Source organism: Scyliorhinus canicula, chromosome 15, assembly GCF_902713615.1.
Source record: "Scyliorhinus canicula chromosome 15, sScyCan1.1, whole genome shotgun sequence".
Lineage (NCBI taxonomy): Eukaryota > Metazoa > Chordata > Chondrichthyes > Carcharhiniformes > Scyliorhinidae > Scyliorhinus > Scyliorhinus canicula.
The window spans coordinates 111,024,311-111,039,104 of NC_052160.1; the positions used below are offsets into that span (position 1 = coordinate 111,024,311).

Genomic DNA, 14,794 nt, shown 5'->3' on the forward strand with positions numbered 1-14,794 from the left:
TATTCCCAACTCCCAGACTAGGTCATGTGGTGGGTTTACATTGACACCTAGTGGCCGGAGGTCATGCATAACATTATGTACACGCTTGCTTCATGCATACCATCACATCCTCTTTCCTTTGGAAAATGAACTTATTTACATACATTGAATTACTTTTAACATTTCATCATGATATGCATAACTATTTACATGTGCGGAATGTTTTACAGTCACTCACAAGTTCAGTCTTTCTGGTTTGCACCTTATCCTGGTAGACCTTATCATTGTCTGCTGAACTTGCAAAGATTCTTCAAGTTCTTTAGTGTTTGTTGCTTGAGTTTGATGTTCTTCATGTATTGATGTATTATCCTCTAATTGTATTTGTTCTGTATGTTCTTCAGATGTTTTGGGATTGTTACACGCTTCTTCTGGTGGCTGCATCACAAACGGTTGCCATACTTTGAGCAATGCTCTTCTATTCCTTCTCAAGACAGCACCTTCATCCATAACAATGAGATATGAGTTTGGACCTGCTTGTCACAGTATCTCTGCCTGTTTAGACCATCCATTTCCTTTGGAGTCTTCTACTCTCACTGTATCGTCTGGCTGCAGAGGTTGAAGTCTTTTGGCAGACCTATCATAGAATTCCTTCTGCCTCCTCTTCTGAGAGGTCAATTGTCTTCTTAATGAATGGTTCACGGGCTCATAAGGGAAACAAGTTAGAGGCTCCTCAGCTATCTTGCGGCACCACTAGTCAATGGCCTCTCGTATGCTCAAATGTTGATGAACAGGCAACACAATTGTGTTGCCTGTTCATCAACATTTGAGCATACGAGAGGCCATTGACTAGTGGTGCCGCAAGATAGCTGAGGAGCGCAAGATATGTATCATCGCCACTGTCCTGTGCTTTCTTTCGGATATGATTGACAATATGCACTCCCTTTTCAGTATTGCCGTTCGACTGAGGGTAATGCGGACTGGAAGTAACATGTTGGAAATCATAATGCTGCATAAATTCTGTCTACTCATAGCAGTCAAAACCAGGACAATTATCGCTCATGACCACATTTGGCATGCCATGTTGTGCAAAAATTTCTTTCACATTCTTAATAACACATCTTGCTGTCGAACTGGACAACTGCACGATCTCTGGATAGTTAAAGAAACACTCAATGATCAGAAGGTACTCCTTTCCATTTAAATGGAAAAGATCCATGCCAACCTTCTGCCACGGAGCTGTGACTGTCTCGCCCATCTGCCTGGGTTCCTTGCTTTGCCCACGCTGAAATCTTTGGCATGTTTCACAGTTCTCCACCATCAACTCAATGTCCCGGTTGATCCCAGACCAATAGACTGCCAACTTGCTCTCCCCTTGCACTTTTTCATCCCCAAATGCCCTTTGTGTAACTTCACGAGGATCATTGACGACAGTGCCTGTGGAATCATGATCCGCTGATTCCGCAGCAAAAATCCATTCATGTCACTACATTCTGCTCGAATATTGTACAAAATTGAACAGGATCCTTTGGGCCATCCTTTATGGATATGCATTCTAACTTTCTGCAAAATCGTGTCCTTGGCAGTTTCTTCTTTAATTATTTTTGATTTGTTGTCAGAGACTGGCTAAGACTCTGCCACCATGTTAACGTGGACCTGTACGTCCTCATCCAGCTGGATTGGTTCCTCATTGCCGGTAGCTCTGGAAAGCATGTCAGCCACAATAAGATGTTTACCTGGTGTACATACCAACTCGAAGTCGTACCGTTGCAACTTCATGATCATCTGCTGAAGTCGCAAGACATCTCGCTTAAATGTATGATGGCGACCTGTGGCCAGTCTCCACAATGAAGCCCATACACATAATCATGGAACTTTGTTAGCCCATGAATGAGCTCTAGGCACACTTTTTCAATTTGTGCGTATCTTCGTTCAGTGTCAGACATCGCCCGGGACGCATATGCCACTGGCAGCCAGTCTCCTTCCAGATCCTACGAGAGTAGGACCGCCCCCAAACCATCCTGAAACACATCAGTTGAAACTTTTGTATCTTTGGCTGGGTCAAAAAATGTGAGACTGGCACCGTGGTAAGTGAAACCCGCAATGCCTGCCACTCTTGTTCATGGTTGCTGGATCACTGCAATGTTACATCTTTCTTTCTGGTCTCCGTCAGATGTGCTGTTTTGGCTGCCAAGTTGGGAATGAACGTGCCCACAAAATTTATTATGCCTAGCAGTCTTAAAATGCCTTTTTTATCTGTAAGGTGTGGCATGTACAGGATGAACGACTAGGATAAATAAAACAATAAACTACTAACAATAATTAACTATTGTAGAGCTGCTGCAAAATACATCTATCCTCTGGCACGACGAACTCCTCGACTACAGGGTCACAAGGTGGATTTACACTGCCACCTAGTGGTCGGAGGTCGTGAATAACATTATGTACAAACTTGCTTAGTGCGTATAATCTCAATATGCAAATTAAAGTACTTTCTTCCTTTTCTTTTTGTCAAAAGTGGGCCTTTACAGTACCGGATGTGTGTATCTATGTTGAAATGAAAATCGCTTATTGTCACGAGTAGGCTTCAATGAAGTTACTGTGAAAAGTCCCTAGTCGCCACATTCCGGTGCCTATCCGGGGAGACTGGTGCGGGAATCGAACCGTGCTGCTGGCCTGCTTAGTCTGCTTTAAAAGCCAGCGATTTAGCCCAGTGAGCTAAACCAGCCCCTTTAGAAGGAATTCATGCCGTAGGAAGAATCACCTTGCTTAATCAAATTGTTGAGGTTGGGGTGCGGGAGCAAATAAGGCTGTTTTTAACAGCATAAAGTTAAAACCCAAAGCAGAAGGTTGTAGAAAGTTGCCCAATACTGAGGATGTTGTGAAAGCTTAAGAAAGAGGACTTCAAATACAGCAAATGTAGACTGACAATCAGATGGTTGAGAATAACAGTCAACTGGTGTTACACTTTACCTCAGGTGTAAGCTGTATTTGCAAAGCCACTGATTTGGTCAGCATTATTCAATGCAAACTGTAAACCTAACCTTGTCCCACACACTGAATATAAATGTTGCAAAGCAAAATGCAATGAGCTAATGACCACACATGGTATTTGTGGCTACAACAATTTAAATTCAATTCATTTGGGGAGGTGGTGGCGTAGTGGTATTGTCACTGGACTCGTAAACCAGAAACCCAGAGTAATGCTCTGGGGGCCCAGATTCAAATCCTGCCACTGCAGATGGCAAAATTTGAATTCAATAAAAAAAATTTGAAATTAAAAAAGTCTCATGATGACCATGAAGTGATTGTCATCAAAACCCATCAAGTTCACAAATGTCCTTTAGGGAAGGAAACCTGCTGTCCTTACCTGGTCTGGTCTACATGTGATCTCAGATCCACAGCAACATAGTTGACTCTTAACTGCCCCATCAAGGGCAATTAGGGATAGGCAATAAATGCTGGCACAGCCTGCGACGCCCATGTCCCATGAACAAATAAAACATTCCTAATTAACTTTTGCAATCCTTTACTGTGCTACATGTGCTATCTTAAAATCATTACAGTGCAGAAGGAGGCCATTCAGCCCATCAAATCTGCACCAACCCTCTGAAGGAACACACTATCTAGGCCCAATCCAATCCCCCACCCTATCTCCATAATCCCACCTAGTGGCAATTTGGATTAGCCAAACCACCTAACCTGCACATCTTTGGACTGTGGGAGGAATCTGAAGTGCCCAGAGAAAACCCAGGAGACACAGGAAGAATGTGCAAACTCAACACAGACAGTCACCCGAAGTCGGAATCGAAACCAGGCCCTGTCGTTGTGAGGCATCAGTGCAAAGAAAATGTGTTAAAAAAACCCACCTGACTTTATCCTAGCAATTAGGAATTAATTTACACTATAGTGTAATTGGTTTCATTTGTGAATGATTAACGGTGAGCTGGTTAGAAAGCTTAAAATGGGTCAGAGGTAGGATAGATGACAGCACGGTACCATTGTGGATAGCACAATCGCTTCACAGCTCCAGGGTCCCAGGTTAGATTCCGGCTTGGGTCACTGTCTGTGCGTAGTCTGCACATCCTCCCCGTGTGTGCGTGGGTTTCCTCCGGGTACTCCGGTTTCCTCCCACAGCCCAAAGATGTGCAGGTTAGGTGGATTGGCTATGCTAAATTGCCCTTAGTGTCCAAAATTGCCCTTAGTGTTGGATGGGGTTACTGGGTTATGGGGATAGGGTGGAGGTGTTGATCTTGGGTAGGATGCTCTTTCCAAGAGCCGGTGCAGACTCGATGGGCCGAATGGCTTCCTTCTGCACTATAAATTCTATGTAAGTGTAGTTCTGCATGGTCCATTAAATCAATGACCATACAAGGAACTTTCAACAAACGGGAGATTTATTAACTAAACTTATGAACTCTCATTAGCACATCTACTCTGCCCAAAGTCCCGGGTAATTCTGCCAACTCCACCCTGTGACGATCCACGTGGCCGTGTCATCACGTAGTCACGTGATGGCCCAGCCTACAATGAGCATTAAATGCTTTTAGTAATAGAAACCCTTTCTGGGTTTTCGATGTTTCTAGATTGGTTTGATGTATCTAGATTGGTTTGATGTCCCTTCTGGTATTTAGACTGATAATTAGGAGCTACAAGAATATATCTTACAGAAATGGCTTCTCCGTGGATCAGCATCTTGATGTGGCGGAGAGGTTTGTGTACTCTGATGATCCCTCAAGCGATGGGACTCTTTGCTCCTGCTAGGACCACCCATGGTAGCAAGGTCGGTGGAAAGTGCCAGACAATGTTTGGTCCAAAAATTTCTCAAAGGCAGAAGTGGTTAAGGAACACTGTGCTTCTCAATGGCTACGGTGGAAGAAGATGGCTGAAGCAGCAAGGTAGTCATTTGACAAGTCACATGCATTAAAAACCAGTGGTGATGTGGAGGATAGTATTGTATGAGAGGAGGAAGTTAGCAAACTTGAGTTGTAACGGACTATCAGGTTGTTTCTTCATTGCAGTTGGTACTGCTGTTTCTGCTAATCTGTTCGAGGCCAGATGATAAGGGGCCGTTCAAATGTGGTAGATGCCATTAGTTTTGACAAAGTGCTCAATGTCCTCTCCCATAAAGGCTATGCCATTATCAGATACAAATACCCCGGTAAGGCCACAGACGGCAAAGATGCAACGCAAATTTCAATAGTGTCCGCTGAATTTGTCATTCCCATTTCCTGGACATCCGGCCACTTGGAGTTAGAATCAACTAGTATCAGCAGCTTTCTTCAAGGGATTGGTCTGCAAAATCAATATGTAACCTTGTCCATGGATGGCCAGGCCATTCGCATGGATGCAAGTGAGCCACGGACGATAAGGTTTGCTGTAACTGACAATCTCTTATGGTACAGATGGCAGTGAGAGACTTTTGAGGTGTGGGAGCTGACTCAGGGCATCGGCGTTGGAGATCTGCGTCCCCAGTTTATGCTGGAACATGTGGTTATAGGCCGCCAATAACAACGCCCACCATTGTACCCTGGCAAAGCGATAGGAGGAACTGATTTGTCCTCACAAAGGAGCCCCAGCAGTGGCTTATGGTCTGTTAAAATGGTGAATATTAATGGAATTTCTGAACACGGTAAATTACAGTGAGGCCTTCATCTTCAATTTGTGAATACTTTTGTTCTACGTCAGTGAGAGCTCGGGAGGCAAAAGCAATGGGCCTCTATAAGCCGACCTCCATCCTATGGGACAGAACTGCACCTATCCCATAAGGCAAACCATCGCAGGTCAAGATAATTTGTTTGCTTGGAACGAAATGGACCAACAAGCTGGATGACTGTAGAGCCTGTGGAACTTGGTGGAAAGTTTGTTCTTGTGGGTCTTTCCAATGCCAGTATCGGTGCTTCCTGAAAACCTAGTTATTCATAGAATTTACAGTGCAGAAGGAGGCCATTCGGCCCATCGAGTCTGCACCGGCTCTTGGAAAGAGCACCCTACCCAAGCCCATACCTCCACCTTATCCCCATAACCCAGTAACCCCACCTAACACTAAGGGCAATTTGGACCCTGAGGGCAATTTAGCCTGGCCAATTCACCTAACCTGCACATCTTTTGACTGTGGGAGGAAACCGGAGCACCCGGAGGAAACTCACGCACACACGGGGAGAACGTGCAGACTCCACACAGACAGTGACCCAAGCCGGGATTCGAACCTGGGACCCTGGAGCTGTGAAGCATTTGTGCTAACCACTATGCTACCGTGCTTGCCAGAAAACTATTTTAGTTCCGCAGCATTCTTTGCTGCAGGGACCTCGTTGATGGCCTTCACCTGGTCCTCAAGAAGGTGCAGGCATTTTGAGTCCACCTTAAATCCTAGGTATGTGACCTCACTGGTTTGGAATGTAATCCGATGCCAGAATCTCTGAACCGTCTTAGAGTTTATTCTAAATTGGCTAAATGCTTCTCGTGTAACATTCCTGTCACTAAAACGTGCAGGTTAGGTGGATTGGCCATGCTAAATTGCCCTTAGTGACTAAAAAGGTTAGGAGGGGTTGTTGGGTTACGGGGATGGGATGGAAGTGAGGGCCTAAGTGGGTCGATGTAGACTCAATGGGCCGAATGGCCTCCTTCTGCACTGTACGTTCTATGTATCTATGTAAAACATCATCCAGGTAAAACACAACCTTCGGGATGCCTTGGATTAGATTTTGCGTTAAAATATTGCATAAGCAGAATTGATACCAAAAAGTAATTTAATGGAATGAAAATGGCCTTTGTGTATAATGATGGCTGCATACTTCCTGGAATCCTCATCCAATTGTGAATAAGCATGACGTAAATCAAGTTTTGTATAGGTGAGGCCCCCCCACCAACCTTGCATAAAGAGGGATTGGATATTTGTACAGTTGGGCCGCTTGGTTAATAGTATGCTTGTATTCACCACAGATCCTGGCACAGCGGTTCAGATTTAAGACAGGAACGATAGGTGAAAGAATGATTCGCTCCAGGAGTGATTGTATGAAAAAATAGGGCTTTGTTTTTTTTTAAACAAAACTTTATTCTGAATACAATATTAAATTGTTTAACTTCACACCCAAAAGGAACAGCTTACCCCTTAAACACTACTACTCAATTTCCCATTAAATAACACAAAAATAATCATACAGTTCCCAAGCTATCTTACTGTGGGAGAATTATGGACTCAGCATCAGGAAGATCAGAATTCAACATCTCTCCCTCCCAAAGCGTTTTGCTGAACTGCCTCTCTAAAGCTTTTCAAAATGCCTCTCTGCATTTCAAAGCACATTAACTCCCCTTGGACGTTCCCAGTCAAACCACAATCCATTAGTTCAGACTGAAAAACACATTGCTTTGTCAATTTCACTTTCTGGCTGCTAAAAGTATTCAGGCTCTACAAAACTGAATAGTTTTTTAAAAACATGACCACTGCGGTTAAACACACTCTACCCCAGGCTTTAAAGCCTTAAATTGCCCAATACTTAGAATCCAATATTCCTAAAGTCTTCCAGTGGTCACATCTCAAATGGAGGGGGGCTAGAAAGGGGCCCTAATTATAGGTTTTCCGATTTCTCCTGTCTGGGGAACCACACCCTGCAGGATAGCCATCTTTGTGGTCAAATAAATAAAATGTTACATTTTACAACAGGGTATGTTAAAACACTCACGGAGAGTCACAAGACTGACTGTCCAGAAAGAACTGCAATCATATCACACAAGCTAACAAGACTCCAATTTAATATCGCTGCCCTCGGTAAGATCCGCATTACTGGGGAGGGGTAGCCGAATGAACAAGCAGGGAGATACACCTTCTATTGGACAGTGAGCCTCGTGTCTACAGAGTTAGTTTTGCCATCCAGTATAGGGTGTTTAATGTACTGTTAGAACTCCCCAATTGTATAAATCAATGACTCATGACATCTCATCTAAATTTCAGTCATAAGCAATGTGCTGCCGTTATCAATGCTTATACCTTGACCTTTGAATCCGATGACGATGAAAAGGAAAAGCTCTATTGACGTTTGTGAAGTCCCACTGCCGTCCCAAAAGAAGCAAAGATCACCCTTGCGTGGTACTTTAATACCTGGTTTAGTCATCACTCCGATGCCTGGAGTGAGACCACTGGGAGAAACGGGATGGGTGCAAATGGCGTCCATCTGCAGACAAACTGTGCTCAGCATGATCTCTTCATAATAAACACAATCTTCACACAATTAACTAATTTCCAGAAGAATGGAATCAAACTAAGTCAACTGTTCTACACTCCTGTGTCCAGCACATAGGGTTTGAGCATTGTCATTACCAGGATTGATTTGGCAAAACTGATGCTCAAATATGTGACCCCCTGGAACTCAAAAAGTAGCCTTCATTTTCTATCAGAATGACCCAAGTCAAGAAGGCAGCATTCCAACAACTCAAGCCTGTTGCACAAATACAAAGGGCAAGTGGTGGGGACAGAAAACCCAAGAGATCAAACAATATGCTAACTGTTGTGATATGCAAGACTTATTTGCATATCAGGGCCATCTGTAGATTGACGTCCAATGGGAAAAATTCTCTTCACTCACAGATGGTTCTTCTCTTCTTAAGGATGCCAAAGCCATCTGGCAATGTCGGAAAGAGCATTTCTAACAATTCCTCAATCGTGAATCCACAATGGTAGCTGCTACTCTCCCTGTTATCCGCCAGTATACTCTGGTAGGATATCGGTGGGAGAGCTGCAACAGCAATCGATCAGATGAAAAGTGACAAAGCCCCAACATTATTGCAGCTGAGATCATCAAAGATGGAGGATTTTTTTCTCACATCAAGACTCCAAACACCCATCCTACAAGTTTGAAAGTAAAAATAACTCCTCAGCCCTCCACCCACACCTCCCACCCCTCCTCCCACATCCCCCACAACCTCCGAATGTGACAATTGTAAATATCTTCAAGGAGGGAGATAAATCATGCTGTGGAAACTACCAAGATACTTCCCTCTTCTCGATAGCAGGGAAATTTCTGACCTATTTCCTGAATCGCCTACTTCCTGTGGCTGAAGAAACCCTTGCAGAGACACAGTGCGGCGTTTGCCCTTGCAGAGAAACCTCCAACATGCTCTTTATTCACCGCTTCAAAGATCGACTGCCCTTTGGTGCCAGCATGAAGGACTATCTGGATGGAAAATGGAAAACTCTGTAACCTCAGCTGCCTCTGTGCCAAAACAAAACTGACCACCATAAATATACATGATCTACAGTTTACAGCTGGCTGTAGCTTTGTTGCTCACCCTGCACCAGATTTCAAAGCCATTGTTGTTCGCTTCAATCCTGCATGCAAGTAGCTCAACCTGTCTTTGACAAAACAAAACTTACATCAAACCACACCCAAGCAAGCAAATATTCCATCACCCATGAATGTTGATGGAGAGACTCTTGAATATGTTAAGCACTTCCCATCCCTTGACAGCCACCTCTCTCAAAAATTCTTAATTGACAAAAAGGTCCAACACCAGATCAGCGGGGGAGAGGGTTTGGGGATGGACACAGGCCAGGCAGAAGGGGAGGTAGAGTCCCTGGGGGTGGGTGGACTCCCATAGGCTGGGGAGTTCCTATCTGTGGTGGGGAGAGTCCCAGTTGGAAGGGTTAGTTTGGAGGGGTGGAGGGAGACCTTTGTGTTGTCAGGGGGTGGTCAGGGAGTCCTGTAGGGGTTCTGTGGGTAAGCACCTGGGGGTTTGAGGGTGTAGGGGTAGTGCCATGGGAGTTGGGGGTGGGGTTCCCTATAGATCTGTAAAATAGTTACCCAGGCATTAGAAAAGGATTTAATTCTTCTAAATTTTTCTAGGTAATTATTGACGTTACCCAGTCAGAACCATCCAAAATTTGCAATGTCACATTTTCAAATTGTTCCCTGTGCTCAGCAATTGACCAGGGGAAGTTTGTACTTCTGGGTAATTGGCATGTAAAGCTTACTTGGAACTTCTAAAGGGGATTCCTCAGCGCAGATCCAGGATACCCTCAAATCGACACATAGGAGCTCGCAAGTTATGGCCTAATATAAATTAAAGGGTACAATTCTAAAGGTGGATTCAGGAGCAGAGGGCATGCCCAATCTACCTGTCCTGCACATCTTTGGACTGGGATTTATTAACATGGTACAATGTACAAGTGCAAAGTGGTTATGTTGAACTTACACAAGAGACTAGTTCAGTCTCAGCTGGAGTATTGCATCCCATTCCATGCCACCCCATGCCATGGGGCTGTTTAGCTCACTGGGCTAATCGCTGGCTTTGAAGGCAGACCAGCAACACGGTTCGATTCCCGTAACAGCCTCCCCGAACAGGCGCCGTAATGTGGCGACTAGGGACTTTTCACAGTAACTTCATTTGAAGCCTACTCATGACAATAAAAGATTTAGGGGCTGGTTTAGCTCACTGGGCTAAATTGCTGGCTTTTAAAGCAGACCAAGCAGGCCAGCAGCACGGTTCGATTCCCGTACCAGCCTCCCCGGACAGGCGCCGGAATGTGGCGACTAGGGGCTTTTCACAGTAACTTCATTGAAGCCTACGCGTGACAATAAGCGATTTTCATTTCATTTCATTCTTGGTCCCATAGTTTAGGATAGAGATGAAGGCCTCAGAGAGAGTGCAGAAAAGATTGATGGGAATGGTCTCAGGGATGAGGAACTGCAGTCGTAAAGATAGATTGGAGAAGGTGGAACTGTTTTCCTTGGAGATGAGAAGGTTGAGAAGAGATTAGTTAGAGGTGTTCAAAAACATGAGAGGTCTGCACAGGGAAGATCTTGAAGGGTCTTGAGAACGAGATGTAAAGTAATTGGCAAAAGCAGCTCGACAGAAAATAGTTTCAGGCAGAGCATGGTTAAGGTCTGGACCTCACTGCCTGAGAGTGTGGGCATGGTTCAATCGAGGTATTCAAAAGGAAATTAGACTGTTTTGTGAAAACACTAATGTGCAGCATTATGGTAAGAAGGCAGGGGGCTGGGGCTAGGTGATTGCTCATTCGGAGAGCTGGCACAGTCACAAATGGCATCCTTCTGCGATTCTGTAAACAATGGCAGTGTGTGTTTGACAACAAAGACCCCTGCAAAACAATAATAGTTAATGTACAGAGCAGTTGTTGCTACCACACTCCTGCATTGCACTGAGACCTGGACTGCGTATCAATGACACATAAGAGTGCTAGAGAAATTCCATCAGCGATGCCTCTAGATTTAATAGGAGATCGTCAAACAATCCTAGTGTCCTTCCTGAAGACAGCTCCACAAGCATTCATGCAAATATCCTGCAAAATCGACTATGATGGACTGTACTGGATGCTTTGCCCAGATGGGCACAAAACCCATCATTTCCGCCAGGTACTGTATTCTCAACCCTCAAATAGCCCATGTTCCAGAGGAAGACAAAGAAAATGCTTAACGTTCCCTCAAGCTTGTCTTGATGCACAGTAACACTGACAGCAATGACTGGGATGAGCTTGTTATCAATCGCATGGAATGGCTACAACTTGTCCGTCCAGCTGCATTATGGCTCGAGTCCCAATATCTTAACCATAAGCCACAGCGGCAGCACAGGAGGAAAGACAAAGAATCAAATCCTGCACTCTCAATTCCATGACATCATGGGACCTCCTACCCCATGTATCCAAAGAGCCGCATGTCCAGATTCAAGCCTGTTCAGTCACATGACCACCCATGGGAGAAACACATGCCCCTGAGGAGACGTCAACCTTAAACTGAGAGACTGCTGATGAGGGTGAGAATATGGACGTATACAAACATTTGCAACTCAAACTTGCAGCGTTTAACCATGATAATGTGTCGGGATTCACCCAATTATAAAAGACAGAATAACAAATTTGACAAAATGTTAAAAGCAGTTAAGAATTGTAATTCTAATAAAGGGTCACTTTGAAAAAGTATGCTCTTCATGTTTGAATGAACAAATGAAACTGCTATCGGCCTTCCACATTATCTATCACCTTTAGCTTTTATGCAGTGTGATGTGATGAGCCAAATTTACCTCTGAATTTTTTGGGAGGATTTTCCAGATCTCCAGCTCCTGGCTCAACCACGCATCTGTCATCAACCAATCTGTAAAAACAAACAAATATTTCTTAATATGCAATAAAATATGTTTCTGCTGGACAGGGTCTATTTGAGAAGTTAATTGAGCTCAAGAGCTCAGGTTCTTTAGTATTCTGAATCCAAAAAAACGCTTTTAGATAAAGAATCACTAAAACAAACAATTACACAGGTCACTAACAAGGGCCATACACAATCAAGATGTTGGCAGTTGCCCGCACCTGACAGTATATAACAGAAATTCAACATTTAAAAGTAATTTATAAAGTAGTTTCCTGGGCAAAATGAATAATACCATAATTGCACCCAATCAGAACTTGCAACAAAATTATTGAATTTCACATAATTAAATTAATGGCTAAATGAAAACATTAACGTATTTTATTTTTTAGAAAGCCAGTTCATTCTGGAACACAAACATTATAGCAACACTCTCCAAAACTATTGAATTGAACATCCCAGCATTGTTCCAATCACCAACACCCTATTGAAACAGCAATATCCCTCTCAACAACCTACCCACCCCCATGCCTTGCGTTGTTTTGCCCATTAAAATCGCTACATGAATGCAGGGTGTTGTTTGGTGTATCAAACATGGAGAGTAATCTCATAGGAAGGAGTTTCTACAGGATGATCGCACAGTTGAATTCTTGAGAAAACAGAGAAATAAACAACTCAAGACGGCTCACAGTTTACCCATATTATGTTGGATTTTGTCACCATTATTGATAATCATTTAGAATTAGCTGATGTTTTCCAATCACTTGCCTTTTCATTCAGCATGACAAGACAACATGTGCCTTTTCCAATTGTTTCTAAAAATAAAGAATAAAGAAGTTCCACGGACACTAGTTAAATCTGCACAGCAGACGTCATGATACAAATCCAAATTAGAATGCAAAATTAGCAAATTAATTGTGGAAGTTGTCGATGAGGGCAGGCATAAGCTGTCAATGCTGTATTTTGCTTCGGGTCATTTTCTAAATTCTATGATATAAACTTTTCATTCACAAGCCATTACACATATAAACATGCAAAGATACACATGTAATTAGGTCCATGCAAACACACAAAATTTATAAATACGAACATGCAAACATACAAATTAGGAGCAGGAGTAGGCCACTCAGGACTTTAAGCATGTTCCACCATTTGATAAGATCATGGCTGATTGTGTGGCCATGTGGTAACCTGATTGTGGCCTTTGCTTTCCCGTCTATCTCCTATACCCTTTGACTCCTTTGTCAGTAAAGAAACTATCAATAATCCAACCTCCGCTGTACTCTGGAGAAGAGAATTCCACAATCTAATGACCATCTGAGAAAAAAAATTCTCCTCATCTCCATCTTAAATGGACGAAGATAAGGAGAAATATTTTCTTTCAGAGAGTTAGCGCGGCGGTGCAGTGGTTAGCACTGCTGCCACACGGGGCCAAGGTCCCATGTTCAATCCCGGCTCTGAGTCACTGTCCGCGTGGAGTTTGCACATTCTCCCCGTGTTTGCGTGGGTTTCGCCCCCACAACCCAAAGATCTGCAGGTTAGGTGGATTGGCCACGCTAAATTGCCTCTTAATTGGAAAATGTGAATTGGGTACTCTAAATTTATTTTATTTTAAAATTTATTTTTAAAAAGCGTATCTCAGCCAGCCAAAAAAATCTGTATGGCAAGCAGTCCACCGGTACCAAAATTGGATTGATGAAGTTCTTCTCATGTAAATAAAAAACTGAGGACTTCATAAACATTAATAAAGAAAACTCTGAAGCAAGGAATATGGTGGTAAGAAAGTTGGGAAGGTTTCGTCAAAGGCCTAGGTTTTGAGAAAACTTAAAAGGGAATTGAGGGGACGGCACGTGGCATAGTGATCAGCACTGCTGCCTACGGCGCTAAGGACCCGGGTTCAAATCCCGGCCCTGGGTCACTATCTGTGTGGAGTTTGCACAATCTCCCCATGTCTGCATGGGTCACCCCCACAATCCAAGGATATGCAGGGGAGGTGGATTGGCCATGCTAAATTGCCCCTTTATTGGAAAAAAATAATTGGGTACTCTAAATTTAAAAAAAAAGAGAATTGGAGTCAGAGGTTTAAAAGAAAGACTTGCGTTTATTTAATGTTTTCCACAACCACTGGGCATCTCAAATTACTTTTCAGCCAATTAAGTACTTTTTTTGAAGCGTAGCCAGTGTTGTAATGTAAGAAACATGGCATCCAAAATGCACACAGTAAACTCCCACAAACAGCAATGTGATAACGTTCAGATAATATTTTCTGTGATATTGATTGAGGGATAAATATTGGCCAGGACACCGAAGATAATTGCTCTGCTCTGAGATACTGGCACAGGATCACTTACATCCACCCGAGCAGGCAGATGGAGCCTCAGTTTAATGGCTCATCCAAAAGGCAGCACCTCTCAGTGCTGCGTGGGAACTTCAGCCTTGATTTTTGTACTCAAGCCCTGGAGTGGAATTTGAAGCCACTTCCCGTGACTCACATGAGTGCTACCCACTGGGATAGAGATGACACATAAAGTGTGGTTCAACACATTAAACAACCAAGTCGGGTGGCTGGAGGGTGCAGAACAGGATGTACAGCCGAAGGGCGGGGCAGAAATAAAGTGCAGCAAGGAGAGTAAATGTAATATGTTGGGGGACAGGAAGAGTGAAGAGATTAGCACATTTTGTGTAATGTATTCAGAGTGGAATTGTGTATTCTTGTGTATGCT

The 14,794-nt window shown here is 43.6% G+C and overlaps 1 protein-coding gene across 2 annotated transcripts in view; it reads right to left on the reverse strand.

The window, feature by feature from the left end:
- Positions 1–14,794, reverse strand: part of itpr3 (inositol 1,4,5-trisphosphate receptor, type 3) — a 330,370-nt gene that overhangs the window by 300,280 nt on the left and 15,296 nt on the right. For both annotated transcript variants that reach the window (XM_038820893.1, XM_038820892.1), the window contains exon 2: positions 12,010–12,080. In XM_038820893.1, coding sequence (XP_038676821.1) covers positions 12,010–12,080 — 71 coding nt within the window. The remainder of the gene's footprint in view (positions 1–12,009; positions 12,081–14,794) is intronic.